Here is a 22,447-nt window from a genome sequence, read left to right as displayed (position 1 = left end):
TGAATATTTCTAATTCTTCTCTGTTGCCTGTGACCTGCTTGTGCTGGGTAGGAAAAGCAGCTTTGCAACTTGAAGGAGAGTTGCACTCTTCCCTAGAGACTTGCAAAAATTCTGGTGGCCTGGCAAGAGCTCAGGTCCATGGTGCAGCAGAACAGATTAGAAGTCCAGGGCTAAAATACAGCACAGGGTGCCGGACACATGAGGGCCAAGCTGTGGTTCTGTCACTGATTCAATGTAAGACCTTTTGCCAGGCCACCATCTCCCTTTTCTAATGTGGAAAATGGGGGCACCTTCCCCTTCCTCTGATGGAGGTCAGTGAGCTCATGTGAAGCATTTGGAAATGCTAGAAGGTCCAGTGCTGCTGAAATTCAGTCTGGTTGATTATTGTAACTGTTACAAAAGTCTCCAAGAAGTCCTGTGTATGTGGTGAGAACTTCTGGGCACAGGTGTTTCATGAGACATGAGCCTTTTACCCTCCTCCTTGTTTGTTTTTTTCAATCAGCAAGGATGACCTTGATCTCTGCCGTGTTTCTTCTGGTTCCCATGGAGACCACAGCTCATAGATAGAGGGAGGGTTGTTCCCTAGCAACCATTACTGCACTTCAGCCTTCGTCCCACCTCCATACCTGGACTTCAGCAGGACCTACCTGCTTGTATGAATCACTGTGGCATCACATCAGGGATCGTGGACCAGGTGAAAGAGGTAGTTATGGAAGAGGCTTTCCCTCTTGTTAAATCCTGGATCTTTTCTCCCCTTTTTTTTTTTTTTTTTTTTTTAAACGATATAAAAAAATCCAATTTCATGGTGACACCCATGGGACTTCTCAGGTCTGGGAAGACACTGAAATCTCATATTTTGGAGGCCCAACAAGATGTGGAAGGCATATGAGACCTTTCTTGACCACATCTCATGGCTGGTGAGAATGGCATACCAGTTTCTACACCTGTCTGAGGAGGTTAATTTTCTGCCTGGGAAAGCCAGCTCCCTCTTTCCTCCATGGCTGTACGTCAGGAAAGTCGGAGTGCTAGGCTATGCTAAACATACTTTTTGGGTGGTTTTACATCCAGAACGAAAGATCAAGTTTAATAATTTTTAGCTCTTTGATCAAGACGTATCTTTTCTGGTATGTCATCTGTTGTCCCTCACAGAATTGGCTTAGCAAAGGAGTAAGGAGACATAGTTCTGTGGCCTCTGTTATCCAGGGCAATAGTCAAATGGCCTTAAAGTCCTTCTTGGCATCAAGATGTAGGAGCCTCCGAGTGGTGCTTTGACTTTGGACCTTCAGACTCAGAAGTAAAATGAACAATAAGCAATAACATCATATACATTAACAAACTAGAAAGCAGGAACAGTTGCAGGCTTCATCGTCGTTTTGCCCAAGAGGAACTGGAGAAATGAAAGTTATCAATGAATGGGATTTGGGAAATGAGCACATTGCCTCATTACACAGAAATTCTGCTTTGTGGGAAGAAATGGGAGAGGAGAAATTTCTACAACAGCAGACTGGGAAGTTGTTTCCACTGAATATAGTACTAATAGCAAACATACATGTTTTTGTTTTAAGTAGGAGGTGGGAGTTAACAACACAGGAGTTTATTTAGCAACGCAGATTCCTGCACTTTGATCATGTGTAAATGTTTGGCTCTTCTTTAAAAAGAATGAAAAATGGAATGGTATGGAAAAGCAGCAGATTGTGCCCTGTGAGTCAGGACTGGCTTCCACTCTTCATCTCTTGTGGCCCTGTTCTTTTTGTGGGAGAGGTTCTGTCTCTTAATACATTTGCAGAGCTGACTCCTGGAGTCTGACTGATACAGTTACTTCAGCCTCAGGATCCCATTATTGTACCAAGCATGCTGCTGCAAAGTGCTGACACAGTGTAAAACACAAGCTGCTGGTTCAAGTCAGCCCTGGTGAGTTCACTTTGAAGCAGTAGGTTTCCTGCCCCATCAGCTGGTGTCTTCATTCTAATAACTAACCTCAAGAGCCAAAGGTAAGCATATATGTCATGTCATGAGCTAATTTGACAAATGCAAACGTACATCCCTATCCAGATCCCATTTGTACTGCTGCTGGTGCCAGCAGTTTCACAATTACCATATTCACCACCGTGGGCCGCGGCTTCAGTTGAAACCTGTCACGGGTTTCTCACGGGCTAAGCCTGTTGGGTCCCGCTGGGATGAGGAGCACAGACAGTCAGCAGGACGTGACTGAGGGTTACACAGCCACATCCCTTCTGCAGGAAAGACATGAGCTTCCTCCTGGTGCAGGAGGCAGTTTGCAAAGGCTGGGTGTTGGATCAATCACATCAGCAGGACTAGCAGAGCAACACAGGGGATAGTCTGTGCTGAGATTGGCACCTGTCTCCAGCCTGTCTCTCTACCTTTGCACAGCCAGCACTGCAAAGGTATTTTAGGTTTACCACCTCCTCTCCCCATTTTTTCTGGCCTTACACCAAGGAATGGAACTGTTGTAATTGTATGGCACACAACAAGTCTGGTATCTCTATGTGTTTCAGAATAAAAAATGACGTTTTCAATGAGGTTTTTTCAATTTTGGCTTGTCTGCACCATTGCCTGTGAAAACTCTTGCAGCTCAGTATTCCCCAGAGGTACCAGCTGGCCATCTCCTAGGTGGGCTGTCCCATGTAAGCTGTTAATGTGAAATCCTGCAGAACTTCTGTGCTTTCTTAATCTGAGCGGATCATGGGTTATAGGACCAACCAGGGAGGCAGGCAGGGTCATCTCTGTCTTGATCTGGAAAGGTGTATAATACATTTGTGTGAGATTAATCTAAAGATGAGTAGGGCCGCTGTCCCTTTCCTTGCCATCTGAGCCTGACACAGCCTTTGTTTCTCTTCCAAGGGGTTGCTAAAGGTTCTGATTTCCCCTATACCTGACATGGGAGAAGGTGACTCTGTGCTGACCAACAGTACTTCAGGTAAGTAAGATGGCAGAGAAGCTGCCCCTCCTTCAGAGCTTGTTTTGCATTACAGCTTGTGAGGCTGTCTGTCATTCCATCCCTCCCCTCGTGCTGTCCAGATTTGCATGTACCTCTGTGGGTGAATATTACTGGGACAGGGATCTCATGTGCCATGGGCTGATGGGTTAAAATCCCCCCCACCCTAGGCGTGTCTTCCTCCACTGGTGGACTTGTCTCACTACCTCTCTGCACAGGCACAGTAAGCCACTGATGTGCTGTAGACTCATCAGCAAATACCGATGAGCCACAGAGACTGTAAGTGCACGTTCAGGAGGGTGAGAGTCATCGTGGGTTGGAGAGGCACATAAGGGAACACAGACCTTTGTGTGCATGTCTGGCCATAAGATTTTTGCTTCCACACTTCTGTACATGTTCATCTCTCAAGAGCATTTAAGACTCCTCAGGAGCCTTCACCTGGTTCAGGAGGAAGATTGGTATAATGCTGCTAGGTTGTTGATTTCTTCTCTTTTCTTTCCATCTTTGAGACCTTTAATGTTTTTCTTTGTTGTCTGACAATGGCACAATGACATGTCCAGTTGTTTCCAGCTCCATTTACAGTAGCACCTGTCATCAGAACAGTATGAGATTCATTGAGCTATTATTTTTGTCTTTAAGTGGAACCCGAGGAAGGGAAAAAGGAGCATCTTCCGGAAGACTTATGTCTCAGCATGCAGACAACACCCCAAAGGAGCTCCAGCAGAGCCTCCTGGGAGATCTCTGAGGACCCAGTGGCTCAGGGGACAACAAATAATTCCACACCTATTAAATCCCAAGCATCTCCTTCCCCAAAGTGTGTTCAGACTAAAAAACCGAACAAACAGAGTCTCCAGGCCAAAACTACGCCCACGCAGAGTCTTCATTCAAGGAGACCTGAAAAGGAAAAAAAAGATACTTCTGCTGGCAAAGACCCAATAGTGGGGCATGAGCCAAGAGGGAAGAACAGCACTTACCACCTGTCTGCAATATCCAGGCAGAAGGAAGCAGAAGACACCAAATTTGTCTCAAATGCCAAAGAACGAGTAGCAGGCCAGCACCAGACACTGCGGTCTGGAGGGTCTGGATCTACCCGGAAGACCATCAAAACCAGCTACAAAAAAGCTGCGGAGACCTGCAGCAGATTAAGTGGCAAGGAGTCTTTGTCCTCATTAGGGACAGATAGGAAAGCAGAATGGAAGCTTCTGGAGAAGAGAAACAGCTTGATCCATGCTAACAAGAAATACAAATTTGCTAGTGGAGGTGAACTTAGCAGCAATGAAGAGGTATTGGAGGAAGCTGTTTTCATGTATCCTTTGTGGCAGGTTGAAGGCTGTTTTTAGGGTGTAGCAGGGGGCTGAGTGGGTAGGATATTAGCAGTATATTAGCAGTTTCTAGAAGACATGTAGAGGGATGGATTTGGGCTTCACACTATGGTTCAGTGACACATTCCACAGACAGCCTTTCCCATGTCTTTTTTAATTTTGTTTTTCCATTCTCTTTTCATTTATAAGGTTCCTGTAGCCAGGCAGAGTCCCAACTCAGCAAGGCAAAATGTTGTGGTACCAGGACCCAGTCCAGGTCCCAACACCATCATTGCTTTCTAATTCTACCCCTTGTTACCAGTCCCAGTCATCCCATGCAATTGCAATGCCTACAGAAGCCACTGAGGGAGACTCGAGGACAGACCCAGGCCTCCGGGATTAGTCATAGCTCCAACACTTATGCAGGGGTGGAAATATCAGGAGTTTGCTGCTCTTAGGGAGCATGGACTGACAGTGGTTCCTTGTTATTCATGTTTTCAGGAACGGCGAGCTCAGTGCAGGGCAGCATTAATCATGGGCCAGAAGAGACTCGGAGACCGTACTGAAATGCTGAAAAACTCCTTGAACTCTACATCTTTTGCTGATAGCCGTGAGCTGGGTTTTAACCTGAGATCAAGTATCTTCCAAGGTGAGAGGACACACATATCTATGCCTGACCTTCAAAGCTGGTTCCATCTACACTTTGCCTGGGTTCAGGGCAGCCACACAGCTTTGGGTAGAGATCTGACTGTAGGTGACCTTTAATTTCCCCTCTTACTCCCTCTGTCCACCATCACTGCTTTTCTAGGCTGTGGTGACTGAGACAATGAAAGCTAGAGCCTCCCTTTCTATGTATTCTATCCCTTTCTTTTCTCCCACTCTTTTTTTTTTTTTCCAGGGTGTGAAAAGTGAAGGTGTATCATGACCCCTCTCCTCCATGTTCTGATCTGTCCAAATTGACACCATTTGTAATTCAGCATCCCTTATCATTACCAATCCCAAGTTACCTGCAGTTCCAATACTGATGTTATTTCTTTTGAAGACCTTTGGAGATGTGGAACTCTGATGTGTCTTCCCCAAACCTCTGTTTCTAAGGTGCCCAGGGATCCCTCCATCTAAACAAATATTGGGAACTAAGCATTCATCCGTTCTTGTTACCATCATATGCCAGAAACTCTGAAATAATTGTCTCTGATTCCAGTTTCTCAGGTACCAGCATGAGACAGATTCCTTTTCCTTATACAGTACATTCCATGACAGGAGCTTGCTGGGTATTAAAGACTGCTTTGTCCTGGGTTTGTGGAGTCACACCGAAAGGAAGGACATCTTTCCCCAGGGAGCTCAAAATCATTATTATCAAGGAACGGGTACAATAAAAAGGAAGGTGAAGAGGAAAGGATGAGAGAGTAAAACAAAGCCCCCTCAAATGCCTAGAAGTCAAGAGGGGATAAAAAGTCATAGTTGGGAACTATTTGTTAAATATCATGGCAGAAAAAGAGTTCAAGAATGCCTGGAGTGGTAAGATGATGCTTTCTGTGGAGCTGTGCTTCTGAATAGGAAGTTACATGAATGAGGAGATTCAACAGGAGATAAGTGGCCACTTGACTAAAACAAGGGCACTGGGATACAAATAAAAACGACAGCTTGCAGTACCCTCTGTGTGTGCCTCATACTTGAGGTTGAAAAGCAGATAAATTGGCAAACATAAGCTCCCTCCTGGGTGATGATGAAGCCATTATTCAGCACCTAGCCACACACCTGATCAACGCTATTGCAGTCAACACATGCCTTTTCTTGAGCCCTCAAAACTGCTGCTGTTGCTCCTTTGCTCAATTCCAGGACTGCAGCAGTGTGATTTCTGTGCACAGTTCCTTATTTTCTGTTCCTTGCAGGTGGACCACTAGAATGCCGAAGCTTGATGAAAGATTCCTACACCCCTGATATAATTCAGAAGGCAGTCAGGGATCCCAATAATTGGCATGGAAGAAGGACTGATGAGCTAGGTATGGCTTCTGCCAGGAAAAGTACACTGCTGAATTCCTGAGATGGCCGGCTGCTTCTGCCAAGGACAATGAATGGGTTTGGGCAAAGTTGTGGAGGGACTAGAAATTGGCATTTTCACAGGAGAGGAGCTCTACAGCTAGAAAAATCCTTGAGAGGTAATAGCATTAGAAGGGAGGCTGTAACTGAACTATGATTTTCCTCCTTTACAGGGAAATGGCATGAGAAAAATGCCCTAAATCTTAATCTGCAGAAAGCATTGGAGGAAAAATATGGGAAGAAAAAGGGCAAGCCTTAGAAGATAAAGTTTGAAGACTGGAGTATATTCAACTAAGAATCTTCTTCCTCAGTCATTTAATAAACATCCATATAAAGTACAAACCCATTGCTTGCTAGTTGTCAACAGCAGATTCGTTGCTGGTACTCTCTGCCCCTCTTCATTTGGGTGTCTTTGGGGAGAGCAACGAAAGAGAAATCTGAAGGTGAATGCAAAAATGGCTTTGTTGGTCACTGGTAGGGTGGGCCTGAGCAGTGCGTGAGGCGCACACCCTTGCAGAGGGGTGTGGTGGTGAGAGGAGGCCAGAAATTCCTCCAGTCAGCACGTAAGGCAGAGACCTGTGAGCGGTGTAAGAGGAGGGGGAGCGCATGTGTGTGCACGCGTGTGTGCGCGCATGTGTGCACGCGTGTTTGCCAGAAGATTTGATACGTCGACCGCTGCCCCAGCAGTCCAGAGAGAAGCACAGAGGGTGTGCGGGCAACGAACCAAGGCTGCCCGAGGACCTGAGTGCTGCCTACCTCTCTCCCCACACAGAAGGCTGTAAAACTCCCACAGAGGGGAGCTCCAGTGCTCTGTGTGCATAGCAGCTGGACACATCAAGCGAAGAACCAGCTCCCTGTTGACGCTTCTGAGGTGAATTCAGGCTCTCTTGTCAGAAAGGCACCAAATAACACAGGCGCAACTCCGTCTGATAGGCACCAGATGCCTACATGGTGTAGGAAAGGAGGGTTCTCTGCTCACCACTCTACTGCTGCTGCTGTATCTGTCACATGGAGGATTTCAGGGAACACTCTTACCCTGGCAGGGAGCAACAGCAATGTGCGAAAACAAACAAAAGCTCATCTGAGAAGAGGAGGCATCAGGGCATTGACTAAAGCCCACACTATTTGCAGGCCATGCCAATGCAAAAAATTCTGAGTTTATCCCACCTAAAACAGGAAATCTTCAGGAAGCCCCAGGAGTTCTTCAATCTGCAGATCACCCCACAGTGTGAATGGACCCTTACTGAAGCTCTCATAAACCCTACTCCCCCCTCTCAGGCCTTTCCCTAACTCAAATATAAACGTCTCAGAGAGAAGCACATGCATCCACCGTACAGTCTGCACAATCTGAAGTGCAGAGAGTGTAACTGGACAGTACCCAAGGAACCCCCAAGGGTTTGAATGATGCAGGAGATGCAGTGTCTTTAGGACTTCCTGATGTGTTTTTCTCACTGTATTTAATGGCTCTTACTGCAGGATCCTGCCTTCCAGCTCCAAAGTGTAGCAGTTTGGTGCAGCAGTCACGAAGTAGGTGTCTGGGAATAGCCATGACCTGATGTTTCCCATCTGGTCCCAGGCTTTCAACATTTTAAAAGACTGATGCTTTGCTCCGGGATACGAACTGTTTTGGGGCAGAATTGTTACTTCACCCTCCATCATCTGGGGATTAGCTAACAATATGCTGACTTCATAAAAGTAGTGAGGGAAGTTAAAATGTAACTAGTGATAATCAAGTGATAATAATTTTTCACCACCAATAATTAACCATTTGGAATTCTGATGTTTCCAGGCACATGTCCAAGCCTTTCAGATTAAGGAGACTGGCCAAATGGCAGCTTGTAGAAACATCCCTGTGGGTTTTCCTTGTACATCAGAACCAAGTGGCTCCTGTCCGAGCACACATCACTCCAGCTTCAGCTGAACAGCCCAGCTCTGTAGGAACACCCTACAGAGTGTCACATCCAGCACTGATGACCGGCATGACCAGGTACATAATAAATGCTGTCTTCTGAGGCCGCAGCAGGTCCTAATCCAGAAAACATGGAGCTGAACAGAAATCTACAGGCATCGTTTGGCATACTGGAGGCAGGCCATTCAGGGCAGAGTTAACTAACAAAACACAACATGGGCTGGATCAGCACACAGATTTACAGAGCTGTCTCTAATAGACATGAGAAATAGGCACGAGGGCAGGCAGACTGCAGGGTTATGGTACAGCTTGGAGCAAATGCCCTTTGCTACCCATGAAAGGCTCATGAAGAGACTAGGTCAGAAGAGAAACAGACTGAAAGGTCTCGGTGCACCAATACACTCGGCCACAAGCTGTGGTGTTTGCCTCCTGCAGTGGAGTAAAGTCACTTTGTGCAGTTTTCCAAAATAAAATATTTTTATAAGCACTTAAAGAGTACAAAGTAGTTGGCATTGTGTGATGTACTCAAAGGGGTGACAGCTGATACCGAGTAAACATACATGTGGCAATATCCTTTCATCTTCTTTGCTTTGCCAAATGTTACAGCTCAGCCAGGGGCAAACACTTTCTGATGGGTGACACACGGAAAGCTGCAGAGATTGACAGCTTTCAGTGAGACAGAGCAGACACCGGGAGCAATCAATACCTGAAGCCTCTGAGTGCTGAACAGATTAGTTTAGCCAGAACCTTGGCAAGGAGCATTACCCTGTGTGGCACTATGTGTTGACTAGAGTGCTCTGGGTACCCAAACATCATACTTAAAGCCGGCTTTGGTATCTCCAAGTAGCATGTCAGCTTCAGTTAGGCAAGAACAGGGCTGAAATAAGTGCTCACTGCAGCTGAAATCTACCTTTTACCCATTCCTCTGCTCTCAGCAGTTCATTGCTTTTTGCTTGTTTTGTGCTGGTGCTGACACTTCCCTGCCCACACTCTGAACTGATTCAACTTGATAAACCAGCAGAAGATCAATACAGAAGAAAAAAAGCAAAGTTAACAGGTTAACAAATTAAATTTTCTAAGCAAAGGACCTTGTTGCAGGCAAGGCAATGAGTGATGGGGTATGCAGATGTTGGGGTTGAAGAGTGCCTTTTTTATGCAATGAGAAATTAGTTGGCCTCTGCTATGTTGTCTCCCTGAAGTGAGTATGTTACAACATAGCTAGCCTGTATTTATGTGATGTTACAAGGTCTGATCATTGGGTGGCAGCTCTGAGCTGTTTTTATCTGACAGGGCAGAACTGGGGAGGTGGGGAGGGGGGGAAATGAAAAGGATTCTTCTCTAAGCCGTTCACCAAAATAGCTATTTAAGAACTGTTTCAATCATCTATAAACAGTCAGTACATTTGAAATAGAGATAATCATACTACAGCAATTTGAAATAGAAGACACCAAGTGCATCCAAGCTTCTGCAGCACTCTCCTCATATCTTCTAGTTTTCCTTGCAGTAATGGGTATTTCCCAGTTTAGGCTTATGCATCCCTCTAGTTGAGGCACAGATCATTTTGCAGAATATCAGTTTTAATAAAAATTTCCTGTTCTTCAGCCAACCTTTATTTTTCTTTTCATTTAACCCTCTGACTTCTGTCTATCTCATGTTATCCTGAAAGATTCCAACCTTCGGTATCTCCACTGCAAATTATTTTGAATGACTTATTAGAGAAATTGTAACACCTGTAAGAATGGGAGATAGTGACTGCAAGAACTCTTATCAAAGTCTTCAGCCTGCTATTAAATTAAATCCTTTATGCTGTAAAGCTTACACTGAAATAAAACTTAAATTCAGAGCCTCATTTATCCTGAGATAAGTCCAGTATTCCTAAAAGAATGGAGTACTTGCTGCTGATCCTGCCTATAATGGGATCAAAGAGAAATCCAGCACTGCCTGAAGTGGCTAGAGATCACAACAACAATGGAGCAAGTGAATTGACTTCAGTGGATTTCACTCTCAAACGTTGATGTTGAAATACAATTGTTTCTTAAGTTTAAAGGTATTTAAAACACTTATCCATCGAGAAAGAATGGTGTTTTGAGGATAGGAATTACCTGTGGTGTTTGTCTTGATAGTGGTAGAGCAAAGAAGCAATGGAGCAAGAAAATGAATAGATAGATAGATAGATAGATAGATAGATAGATAGATAGATAGATAGATAGATAGATAGATAGATAGATAGATAGATAGATAGATAGATAGATAGATAGATAGATAAACCAACCAAAAAACAACCTCCAAATGGTGTGTTCCTCAGGGATCTTTTTGGGTTTTGCTTGCTACAGACTCCTCTCTGAGGATCTGAAATGTTGAGGGGACAGTGTGGGGCTGTGGACAGGGCTTCGTGGGCTGAAGCTGCCAAAAGTAGCAACCCAGTATCAGAGGTGGGATCACTCCACTTGGAAGTGGTAAGAGAGGTTTAAGAGCAACATCTTACAGATGGACGATGGAGTCTCCCAGCTCTGGGCAAAACAGGGGAGTGGACTACATTACCAAGAAGCTTTCAGGTTCTATTGCTAATTTTAGTAAACAGGCCTGCAAGTGTTTATACTGAGTTGCCATTTTATGCTTTTTAATAAAATTCCTTTTCTTTTAAGCCATTGGATTCTTTGCTGTTGAGCAGGAAAACTGATTATCCAAGCTCATTATGTGCCCAAGCAAAATTATTTTCTTTTCCTATAACCCGAGAGGCTTGAACTGAAATTGATTTACCTATTTTTAGGAAGGAGCCCTAGCTAAATCTGGCTTCTTCCCCTGCCAATCACAACTATCAGGGGAAAGAGAAGCAAGCCTATCTCAATGCAGGTACAGGGGAATTATGGCCTGTCCCTTTTACCAAATACATTAATATAACTAAGAAAGGGGTAGGGTTGCTTGAGATCTTTAACCATGTTGGACTAGAAGCTGGACAGGAGAGGTAGCTTTTGTAGAAAGAAAATGGGGTTATAATGGTGTAATTTTTCCGATTTTTTTCTTGGTTATCTAAGACCTCTACAACTTCAGCAGGCTTTTCTGAAGCTCAAAGCTGGCTACTTTCCTTTCCACAGCAGCTTTCCTTAGTATTCTGAACATCTGAATGACCTTGATATTCTGCGCATCGTCTTCCTTGCCACTGATGGACCCACCATCATGTGCAGGCTATCTGAACATTTTAATGGCTTTCCAAAACTTATTTACTTAGTGTGGTGGGTTAACCTTGGCTGGCTGCCAGATGCCACCAAGGCACTCTATCACTCGTCCTCCTCAACTGAACAGGGGAAGTAAAATATGATGAAAGGCTCATGGGTCAAGACAAGAACAGGGAGATCACTCAGCAATTACTGCCATGGGCAAAAAAACCTCAGCTTGGGGAAATGAATTGAATTTATTGCCAATTAAATCAGAGTAGGATAATGAGACATGAAAAACAAATCTTAAAACACCTTCTCTCCGCCCCTCCCTTCTTCCTGGGCACAACTTCACTCTCATTTTCTCTACCTCCTCCCCCTGAGCAGTGCAGGAGGACAGGGACTGGGGATTGCAGTCAATTCATCACACATTGTCTCTGCTGCTCCTTCCTCCTCACTCTCTTCCCCTCTTCCAGCATGGGATCCCACCCATGGGAGACAGTTCTCCATGAACTTCCCCAACGTGGGTCCTTCCCACAGGCTGCAGTTCTTCACGAACTGCTCCGGCGTGGGTCCTTTCCATGGGGCACAGTCCTTCAGGAACAGACTGCTCCAGTGTGGGTTCCCCGAGGGGCCACAGGTCCTGAGAGAAGACCTGCTCCACTGTAGGCTCCTCTCCATGGGGCCACAGGTCCTGCCAGGAGCCTGCTCCAGTGTGGGCTCTCCACAGGGTCACAGCCTCCTTTGGGGCACATCCACCTGCTCCGGCCTGGGGTCCCTCCACGGGCTGCAGGGGAATCTCTGCTCCAACACCTGAATAACCCCCTCCCACTCCTTCTTTACTGACCTTGGTGTCTGTATAGTTGTTTCTCTCTCATATTCTCACTCCTTTCTCCCAGATGCTGTTGCGCAGCAGTTTTTACTTTTTTCTTAAATACGTTATCACAGAGGTGCTACCGATGTTGCTGATTGGCTCAGCTTTGATCAGCAGTGGGTCCGTCTTGGAGCTAGCTGGAACTGGTTCTGTCAAATATGGGGGAAGCTTCTGGCATCTCCTCACAGAAGCCACTTCTGTAGACTTCCCACTACCAAAACCTTGCCATGCAAACTCAATAAACTTGGAGATCTTTCTGATTCATTTGCACCTTCTTACTGCGTTTTAGGTTGAGGACAGGGTAGCAATTGCCCATAACGGAGGAAAAATGTTATTGTGCTGCCAGGACTAAATATGACTATGTAGTTCTCCAACACAGAGTCTTTGGGGAATAAAAAATAATACATCACTTTAAAAAATGTGTAAGGACATTTTTGTGGGTTCTGAATGTCCGTGGAGATCTGAAGGGACAGTAAGATAGTCTCCAAATGTATCCAGGTGCAATTCAGGAGAAGAGGTTGGTGCTTGACCTGCAACTGGGACCATGACACCAGCTTTCCCAGGAGAAGACTCACGGCAAGAGTGGTCGCTGGGGGGCTGGGGCTCCTGTGGGTGACAAGGGAACTCCCCACTGGTGACAAGGGGCGGATGGGTGGAGTCGCTGGCTGATGGCAGTGACAGGCTGTCTGTGGTGATGTACTCCAAGGGGCACTGCTGAGGAGATGTGATGCAGCTAAGAGCCTTTGGAGATTTCTGCTCTTCTGTTCTCATGTTCGTGCCTTTCCCACAGGCTGGTGGGTCTGGTGAGACTTCTTTCTCGTCGTCAAGGTGCTGCATGGATTCCTTCTGAGCTGGGAGCAGGAAGGGCTGTGGAGGACCTGCTCCTGGCTGCTCTTGCCTCCGTGGTGCCTGGGGACAGTCTTCCTTTGGGAGGGTCACATACTGAAGGGAAACTGATTTCTCATGGGCTCCCACTGGGTCTGCTTTCAGGCTCTGGTGCATATCAGGCTGGGAGGACATCACTGGGCTGTACAAGTATGGACCGTTGAAAGCCAAGCAGGTCTGGAAGGCAATATTTGCATGAACAGCACTCTTGCACGGAAACCTGGTGAACAGGCAGGATGGATGTTTTATGTGGCACTCCAGAAGTCTGACAGGAGTTTTGAGGAACTGGTGTAGCATGGGAAACCCGCACTGTCTTTGCCTGAGCTTCATGGAACTCTCCATGGAACTTGGTGGACTGCTCTTCATCACCCTCTTCAGGTGAAAAAACAGAGGATTTAGCTGCTATTGCCAGCTCTCTGACAGCTCTCTAAAGTGGTAACTGCATACAAACAGAAGATGCTCTAAGGGGGAACACTGTCTCCCAGGAAGCTAGAAGGAACCTTTGGCCAAACCTCTTGTACCTTCCTCAGAAGATGCAGGCCTCAGCATTTTCTGTGCCACTGCAAGAGTTCAGCTGTTTACTGCCAACTCCAACTTTGCTGAATGCCAAGATATGCAAGCACAAATCAGCTTTTGAGAAAAGCTATGGCTTTGCTGTAAACAAAACAGAGCTGGGAAACACTCTTTGGCCTTCTGGTAAAATGGCATAGACTGACTGTGTCCACACTGTATAACCATGGCAGTCTTCTGGATCTCCCACAGTGTCTCTGCAGTCTAAAACACAGCTAAGGTTTAGTGTCTTTTTTTTTTCAGTTCAAAGTTGCCGACATAACATGACCACTGTGTTAATGATCTATTCCTAGTGTGAAACAGGATGTGTGTTGCACAGCCTAGGTGCAAAGCCTGCTAGAACACTGTTGAAGGACACTGGACACAGCCTAACCTGGCACAGCCTTGTCCGTGTTGCCCATTGGGAATGGTTGCTACCCTGTACTGTCTCCCAAACTGTGCCAGGGTGTTATTTTGGAGAGCACTAGTTGGCACAGGCCAAACTGGCAGGGAGAGTGCTGACAACAAAGCAGTGCAAGCAGTTACAAGGCAGTGCTTGATACTACATCTTGGCCCAGATTTATTTAGCAGTATAGACTCAGGCAATGTGGCTGTTAGCATCATCATTTATGCAGCTCTCGAGATTTCAGTGATACTTTGCAGTTAGTTCTTCAAAATAAAGGGCCCCTGTCTCTTACAAGCACTGAATGTGAAACTAGAAAAAGGGAGAAGACAAAGATTTCAAAGAAGTAACAAACATAACCCATCTTTCCTTTGCATGACTTAGAAAAGTCTATATTAAAAAGAGCTGACCCTCTCTCCTAAGAGGCAGATAATTACCACGAAACCCAAGAGTCAATTTAATTTGTGCCATCCTCCCCAGCTGCTTTGCAACCTAGGATAGTTTCCTGAACAGAGCACCATGGTCACCTCCCCACTCTGTCTTTGAAGACTTGACACAAATTTGAGGCAGTATGGACAATTTGGAGCTATTTCTGGTCAGCAGCACACTGGCCAGGACCACTGCAGCAATTCTTTGTTCACATTCCACTTTCAAAGTCAGATTTTGCTTCAAGGAGCAGAAAGTATGTCATTTCTAGAGGATGAAGAGGTAAGGGAATATGTGTATTTTTGTGAGAGGGACGTTGTGTTCAGGCAGGTTGGGAAGAATTCAGCCAAAAACATTTCCACTCTGTTAGATCATTGCCTTTTATTCAAACCTATTTCCAAAGGAAATGCAGAGAAGGAAAAGAAGCAGGTTTCTATCCTCAGACTTCCAGCCACGGATGTCAAGGTCTGCAACTGCTGGAATTCATTGCAATTTCCATAGATGTTTGGAATGTGTACACAGATTTAGGAGATAGACAAGTGAAAATGCTTTGTCCTCCCCATTGCAATGGGTGATATCCATGAGCAGCCTGCTCTTAACCCATGGTTAGTAAGAACCTTTCAAGAAAGGAGTATGGAGTGGGCTGCTTACTTACCCATCCAGCACTTGAAGGCAGTTAATCTGCTCTACCTCCTCAGAAGTCTTCTGCCCATTGAAGCCCACCTGTCTGGCTGACCATTAGCTGACAGCTTCAAGAGAGAAAATAAACACTTCTGAGAAAAGAGAGGTCACATTAAGGCCAGGAAGAGCCAGAAGTCATGGGCTCAAGAATGCTAGTAGCACATTTGTGATAGACATTTAGGACAAGAATGAGCTTCCAGGTATTCACATTGTATAATTAGTTTTACCAGTTTATCGATGTATGCTTTAGAAGTAATCTTTTCTAAATATCTTTTGTCCCAACAACCTTGCTGTTCTCATTTTTACGGCCATGCTGTTTCCCCACCTAAACACAGTAGAAACATTGCTACAGGCAATCTTTAATAGATTGATGCAGGTTAAAAAACTGCCAATCTGAAAGTATTTCTGGCACATTCATTCCCCTTTGATTTGCTCTAACAACTTCTATCAGCTTTTCCTTCCTTTGACCTTGCTCCAATCTACAGGTCCTCTTCACATTTCAACCTTCATTCTCTAGTCAGAAAAAGCTGAGATTTGTTTCTCTTCAATCTTCAGTAGCATTGCTGCTGTACTGCGAGGATGCAGACAGGACAGCTACCTTGTTAAGCAACCCCAGCTAGCTCATGGCTGGACCTAACTTCAACCCTGACTGAGAGAATGTATTTTTCTAGAGGGGCATTTCAGTCATTAACAGTCCACAAAACCTTACAGAAGTAGCCTGCATGAAAAGTACCGTTCTTAGTCTTCCAGGTGAACTCCTTACTCCATTCACTCCAAGGCCCCTCATAATCCAGAGGCATATTCACCCGTGCACGCATTTTCCCCCTATATTCTGTAGAAGATGCCAGCATCTGCAGGGTGAAGATGAAAGGAGGTTCATCGTTGCTGATATCTAATTTCTGGAGAGTCTGGGGAGGAGAGAGAAGCACAAGTAACGGAGGTGAGAGGAACTGTTCTTCTCCTTTGACCAGCAAAGAGACATCCAAGACTCCTACACTTTCTAAGACTTACTTTTTCATACTGGTTGTTTTTCCAGTACTCAACTTGGTACCTCTGTTTTATGAAGCTATATCCCAAAGCATGTTTTGTCCTACCTTCACGGGTCTCCCACGATGCCTCTGTGCTCCACTCACTGTACTGCCCAGAGAAAGCACTGACCCACCCTGATCTGGCTCACACACGGGCAATGTAGCTGCTCCCTGGGACAAGGTCCTAACGGCTGACATAGCAATGTGTGGTGGAGAGCAAGAGCAAGGCAGCTTTCTGTTGTAGGGGAAAAGGAGGGAGGAAACTGCAGATTTGGGAATATGCACACTTTAAAATTACCAAAAAAAAAAAAAAAAAAAAAAAAATTCATCCTCCTAGAAAGGAAAGCAGCTTCAAATGTATTTCGCCATTTTCCCACAGGAACCCATGGATTCCTCTTGGAATATGCTTTAATTCCTTTTGGGAGTCTTTCATGGCAAAATCAATTCCAACTGAAAACCCAATCACAGTGCTTTTTTCAGCGAAAAACAGACCTTTGCATTCAATTCAGGACAAATGGCATTTCACTGGGCAAGTCACTTGCAAACAGAAAGAGAGACCCTTCTGCCTGACCTGAAACAACATTTGTTGCATCTCCTCATCATCCCTGAGAACGGAAAAGCCATTCAATTGCACAACTTTTACCACAGGCTCTCAAGCACCCAAAAGCCTGCAGCCCAAACCAGGACAGCCCAGCTCCTCTGCTCTTACCTCCCAGGACTCCCAGTCCCACTTGTAAGTAACTTCATACTCCAGTGCGTTGCCCAGCCCTTGGCTTCCATCAGCTGCTTTCCAGGTCAGCAAGAAGTCTCCTGATCCCATCAAGCTGACCGAGGGGTTTTGAGGGGCTGAACTGCAAGGTGAAGGTATAACCCATGAGATTGAGATGAGATGATGAGATGAGATGAGATGAGATGAGATGAGATGAGATGAGATGAGATGAGATGAGATGAGATGAGATGAGATGAGATGAGATGAGATGAGATGAGATGAGATGATGAGGAGGACAGGAACAAAAAGAGGCAAAAAAAATGCCTAGCCAATGTTTTCTGAATGACAAAAACTAGATTTTCAACAATTTCCCTGAATAATTACAAATAATTCATGATTCTTTTTCATTGCGAAGTGCAAACTCTACAAGACTTAGGAAATATATTCATGAACAGAAGAGGAAAGTAGGGAGAGTGTTGTTGTGCAGCTTTATAGCAATGTCATGAAGGAATATGCTGTAATGCATGTAGAGCATTTGTGTTATCTTCCCCTGATCCCAATCAAGACACTGGTTAGCTGGCAGGTCTACCCCCATTTTTTCCGTTGCAGTCACTGAAGGTAGACTAATTTTTTTCTATCCTGAACACACTGAATTCAGAGGTGGTACTATGGCATTATAAGCCATCTAACTTCATTCTTGCTTAAATTTCAGGTTAAGGGCTGACCTAAGTACCTTTTTAGGATTAGATATCCAATACACTAATCTGAAAATCTAAATACACAAGAATAGAGGCAGGACTCAGTGGTTCATCTTTACCATTCTGAAAAAAAGTAGACATTTAGCTCTGCCTGCAGTGTCAGGTCAAATTTGAAGTTGTAGTTTTCTAGGTTATAACCATGGATGTGACACACGCAGTGCATTGTGAAGTTCTGGCAGTCAGAGTGGTTTTCACCTTTGTGGTACTTGCAGGTCATTTCTTTGTTCCTGGTTACACATTAAAAAGCATGACTATCTGAATAGGATGCTGATAGGGGGCCCAAAGTGTCATTTCTGAAACCTTCCCCACATGCTCTTTTATTCCGTTTCTAAATCAATGTTAATCAGTGCATTATGTTGTCATACTCCTGTAGTTCATCACATGACATGAATAAATTCTCTAATGTCAAGCACATCAGCTTTATTCTCTCTTCCTCTCCTCAAAGGAAGATGCTCTCACAATAACTACCTTGGGTTGGTAGGTGTCTGGGTTCTGAGCACAACCTCTTTCACCACCCCCTCAACTACCACCCGCCCACAAGGGTTTTGTCTACCCATGCTCAGGGCTGTCTAAGCTGGAATCAGCTCCCCACCTTCACTCAGATGCTGCTTTTCATTTCAGGCCCTTGTTTTTGATCCTTGCCTGAGCTATAACACAGCCATATCTGTGCCTGGTGATACACGTTGCTGACTGTGATTCATTGTGACGGATGCACTTGAACCCCCTTTAACCAAACCAACAGTAGTTTGATACAGGCTCCAAAAGAGGTAAAAGCCTGAGCCGTAGCCAGGCCAAGAACTCCTCTAAGAAACTCACAAGGAGCAGAGCACGGTGAAGACCAATCACATGATTAACACATGAACAGCAGTTGTTTTTTCCAAGACTCATTTGTTAAGGAACAGAGAAAGTTGTGGGTACAAGGACTCTTGTGCATACCCCTCCCATTTTATGCAATTTGTCTACAAGCCAACCCCTTTATCCCATAAACATGACAGCCTAAGTGAACCTTCTCCGAACTCTCCCTGCTAGGCAGTGTGACTGCCTGCTGGTAATCTCCCCTTCAGCTGAGGCACCTCGCAAGGTTGCTTCTCAAAGCAACAAGACCTTCTACCAACAACAGATCATTGGATGAACCCAATCTGAGTTCTGCTTGGATGGCAACCAGACTGCAGACCAGACAACTCTCCCCTTGTGCAGGGATGCCTCTCAGTGGTAAAAACTATTAGTCATTTAGCTTAAATAAGCAAGTTTTAAATAGAATAAATCACTTAGAGTTATTAAGTTGTGTGATTTAGTATGCTGTTTGCTTAGCTTTACTTACTTAGCATAAGTAGCTAGATTTGCTGAAGCCTTAGGCACCAAGCTGTAAACTTTCCCCTAGATTTACTGAACATGTACCTACTTAAGCAAAACAGGACCTTCAGAGACAATGCAAACCAGAAGAGAAGGAAACTTCTAGGCTACAAGCAGCTGCAACTAGACAAGATAATGGCCTGCCTGGACACAGTGAAGGAATCCAATAAGGAGTCGGAAGATCACAGACCAGAATCACTATTGGACCAAAGGGCATGTGGAAGGTGCATGAAGAGAGTGTAAAGACTCTGTGAAGGGTGGGTGAATAGTCTGTAAGGGTGTAATTGCCCAGGGATTTCTTTGGGGTCCCTCTCCAGAGGCACCCAGCTCAAGCTGACCCTGCTGCTGTAACATTCTATTAAATTATTTATTCTTATAAGATTCAATGCCTGAGACTCTGCTTTGAGAAACCTAGGATTTGAACTACAGAGCGAACTAAGACCAGACACCTGGATGAAAGGTGCTTCTTTAACATAAAATTTTGAGATTCTTTACCTGAGACTAAGAGATCCTTCCTTACCCAAGGTGGAGAAATCTCTTATTTGCAACAAATCCTTGGTAAATGACTGATAGCATGCTGAATGAAAGTCTAATGAAATCCATGTATCTAATTCCATTAGCCATAAACCATTGACCGAGTCAGAGACTAAATCTGGATCCAGCTGCCTCTAGACTCCTCTCTGAGAAGGAGTTTGGAAAGCAAGGGGGTTCACTCTGAACTTTGTGACTCAATGGGAGGGTCTTCCTTACCTTTTTGCATCTCCAATATCTGTGTAAATCATTCTAAATCAATTTTAACTCGATTTGCTTTTATATGTTTCTTCCATGTACTAAGTAATAGAGTGAAGCTTGCTATTGAACTCTGTTAAATCACACTTTTAAAAATTCATATGATAATCATTTTTGCTAATACCATTGATGGTGATTCTTTAAGTGATCTAAAACACTCATCCACATCAAATTGGTGTAGTTGGCAGGATCCTAAATCAGGATTCACACCATCTGTGTAATTGACTTCCTAGCTTGACCTTAAGCCTGGCTACTGGATAGGAACTTCCCTGGGGATCTGTACTGATGGCTGATCCTAGACACTCTCACTGTTCTGCTTCTCTTGTTACTGTGGGATTATGTCATTGTCAATGAGGTCAAATGCCTTCCCGTCACCCTCAGCTCCCAGCTCACCTTCCCTCAGCAAGCAAAGCTTGTTTCTTCCGTAACAGTAGGGTTCACAGTTGACATGTATACATATGTATCTTATGCTATGCTTACAACAGAGAAGTCAAAGAAAGTAGACCAAAGAAATGCAGCTAGCAGCTGGGACAGAAGTTCTGTGAGGACTACAGGACTGCAGTCCCCCTACAAAAAAAAAAAAAAAAAAAAAAAAAAGAAAAGAAAAAAAAAAAAAGAAAGAAAGAAAAGAAAAGAAAATTATTTCCATTGAGACTGTGGAGTCCTTTGTGCCACAAGAGCAATTCTGTGGTTTGTAGACTTCAATCCACAGCGAACTGCTAACATCTGGAATGTGATTAAATACTCTAAGGACTGTAAGGGGCATCTTCTCCACTGATTTCAATAGCTGTCAGGTCAACTCATGAATGAATCCTACAGCTCTTTCTCAGAAATAAATTATAGAATAGAATAGAGTAATAGAATCATAGAACAGGTTAAAAGGGACCTCTAGTTCCAACACTCCTGCCCCGGGCAGGGCCCCCTTCCCCCAGCCCAGGGGGCTCCCAGCCCCGTCCAACCTGGCCTTGAACCCTTCCAAGGAGGGGGCAGCCACAGCTGCTCTGGGCACCCTGGGCCAGTGTCTCACCATCCTCACAGTAAAGAATTTCTTCCTTACGTCTAATCTAAAACTACCTTCTTCCAGTTTAAAACCATTAGCCTTCATCCTACACTTACACCCCCTGATAAAAAGTCCAACCCCACCTTCCCTGTAGCCCCCTTTGAGTACTAGAAGGCTGCTATAAGGTCTCCCTGGAGCCTTCTCCAGGTTCAACAACCCCACCTCTCTCAGCCTGTCCTCATAAGGAAGGTACTCCAGCCCCATGATCATCTTTGTGGCCTCCTCTGGACTCACTCCAACAGGTCCATGTCCTTCTTATGCTGGGGAGACCAAAGCTGGACACGGTACTGCAGGTGGGGTCTCACGAGAGTGGAGTAGAGGGGAAGAATCACCTCCCTGAATCTGCTGGTCATGCTTCTTTTGATGCAGCCCAGGATACAGTTGGATTTCTGGGCTGTGAGTACACATTGCCAGGCCATGCTGAGCTTCTTATCAACCAACATCTCCAGGTCCTTCTCTGCAGGGCTGCTCTCAATCAATTAATCAGTTCAGAGTTAATAAATACATAGAAATTCATGTGACAAAAAATAATTCTAACTATACAACAAGATCAAAGAACTTGTGAGAGCAGACAATAATAGAAATGAGTGTCCAGTTAAACGAAGATAACTTCTTCCTGTTCTTATTTCACATATTTTCTTCCCATCCTCCAATCTCTCTGCTGTTTACCCCTTCATCTCCTGCTTCTACTATTATTCTTTTTCTCCTTCCACTATCTCTTCCTTCTCTGTCCCTTCCTCTCCCTCACACTCTTCAGTATGAGTTCTGTTGAACTTGTTCTGTTTTCTTCTTGAAAAGAAATAGGAAATGATAGTGCAAGACATAGCCTAGTATCTCTGAGAGGAAACTCAATGAGTCAAACACATACAACTTCTGTTTTTCTCACAGTTTGTTTTGCAGAAATTATTTCAACACAGATATGCTCTATTCTGATTAGTTATTATCAGCACTGTATCTAGTGTAACACATCCTGCACCACTCGGGTGCAATAATTAACTTGTCCTGCCATATTTTATGTGTCTGATTTCACAGCAAAAGCAGGTGAGAGTGATTGAAAAGATAATGAAAACAACTTGATTAGCATGCTCTGCTTCCTGTTCTTCCTCATCCTGTACAGAACCAACTTTCCCACTAGCCTGGACATAACAGTGGTGTCTGCAAGCTGGATATTATGCTGGTTGCAAGCCCAGCCCACTGTCTTCTTGCCCAGCTCCATCTCTTAGGTTCAGCAGACAAGCCACCTTAGACCCTTCACAGAACACCAGATAGGCACTTACTTTTCACTGAAGTTGTTAAAGTTCAGAGTCACATTCACATTCACACATCGATGAGCCTCTGAACGTTCCATCCGTGTGCAAGTTGTAAGAGATAGATACGTAGTCATTATAACGCTGTAGGGTCTTCATTGGGATGCTCTCTGAAAAGATGAAACAATCCGAAAATGGATGGGGCTAAAGGTAGTAGTGGGAAATGGTGAAATGAACACAAGCTCTGCTATTGTACTGGAGAAGGCAGAGATAGAGAAGTGAGGAGCTGGGTAATCAGATCTGCTGGGAATATCCCCGATGTTG

General features: G+C 44.7%; 1 protein-coding gene across 4 annotated transcripts; it reads left to right on the top strand.

The window, feature by feature from the left end:
- Positions 1–79: 79 nt before the first annotated feature.
- Positions 80–9,488, top strand: TEX33 (testis expressed 33). 4 transcript variants are annotated; one of them, XM_032996898.2, is made up of 6 exons: positions 80–703; positions 2,863–2,938; positions 3,596–4,239; positions 4,759–4,906; positions 6,150–6,260; positions 6,471–9,488. In XM_032996898.2, exons 1-6 carry the CDS (start codon positions 656–658, stop codon positions 6,554–6,556), a joined length of 1,113 nt encoding a protein of 370 aa, XP_032852789.1. In that variant the 5' UTR covers positions 80–655; the 3' UTR covers positions 6,557–9,488. The 4 variants fall into 4 exon arrangements, with proteins under 4 accessions (XP_032852789.1, XP_032852790.1, XP_032852791.1 ...); XM_032996899.2 differs by having other exon boundaries at positions 80–1,991; XM_032996900.2 differs by lacking the exon at positions 6,150–6,260.
- The last annotated feature ends 12,959 nt before the right edge of the window (positions 9,489–22,447 follow it).

The sequence above is a fragment of the Tyto alba genome, unplaced genomic scaffold (genome assembly GCF_018691265.1).
Source record: "Tyto alba isolate M040663 unplaced genomic scaffold, T.alba_DEE_v4.0 Super-Scaffold_2, whole genome shotgun sequence".
Taxonomy (NCBI): Eukaryota; Metazoa; Chordata; class Aves; order Strigiformes; family Tytonidae; genus Tyto; species Tyto alba.
The sequence above is the reverse complement of the archived record's forward strand: the minus strand, read 5'-3'. Positions and strand labels throughout refer to the sequence as shown.

Coding starts and splice junctions, on each gene's coding strand:
- TEX33 (XM_032996898.2), top strand. CDS start 656: ATGAATCACTGTGGCATCACATCAGGGATCGTGGACCAGGTGAAAGAG. Junction 2,939..3,595: donor GCTGACCAACAGTACTTCAG/GTAAGTAAGATG, acceptor TTTGTCTTTAAG/TGGAACCCGAGGAAGGGAAA. Junction 6,261..6,470: donor AAGAAGGACTGATGAGCTAG/GTATGGCTTCTG, acceptor CCTCCTTTACAG/GGAAATGGCATGAGAAAAAT.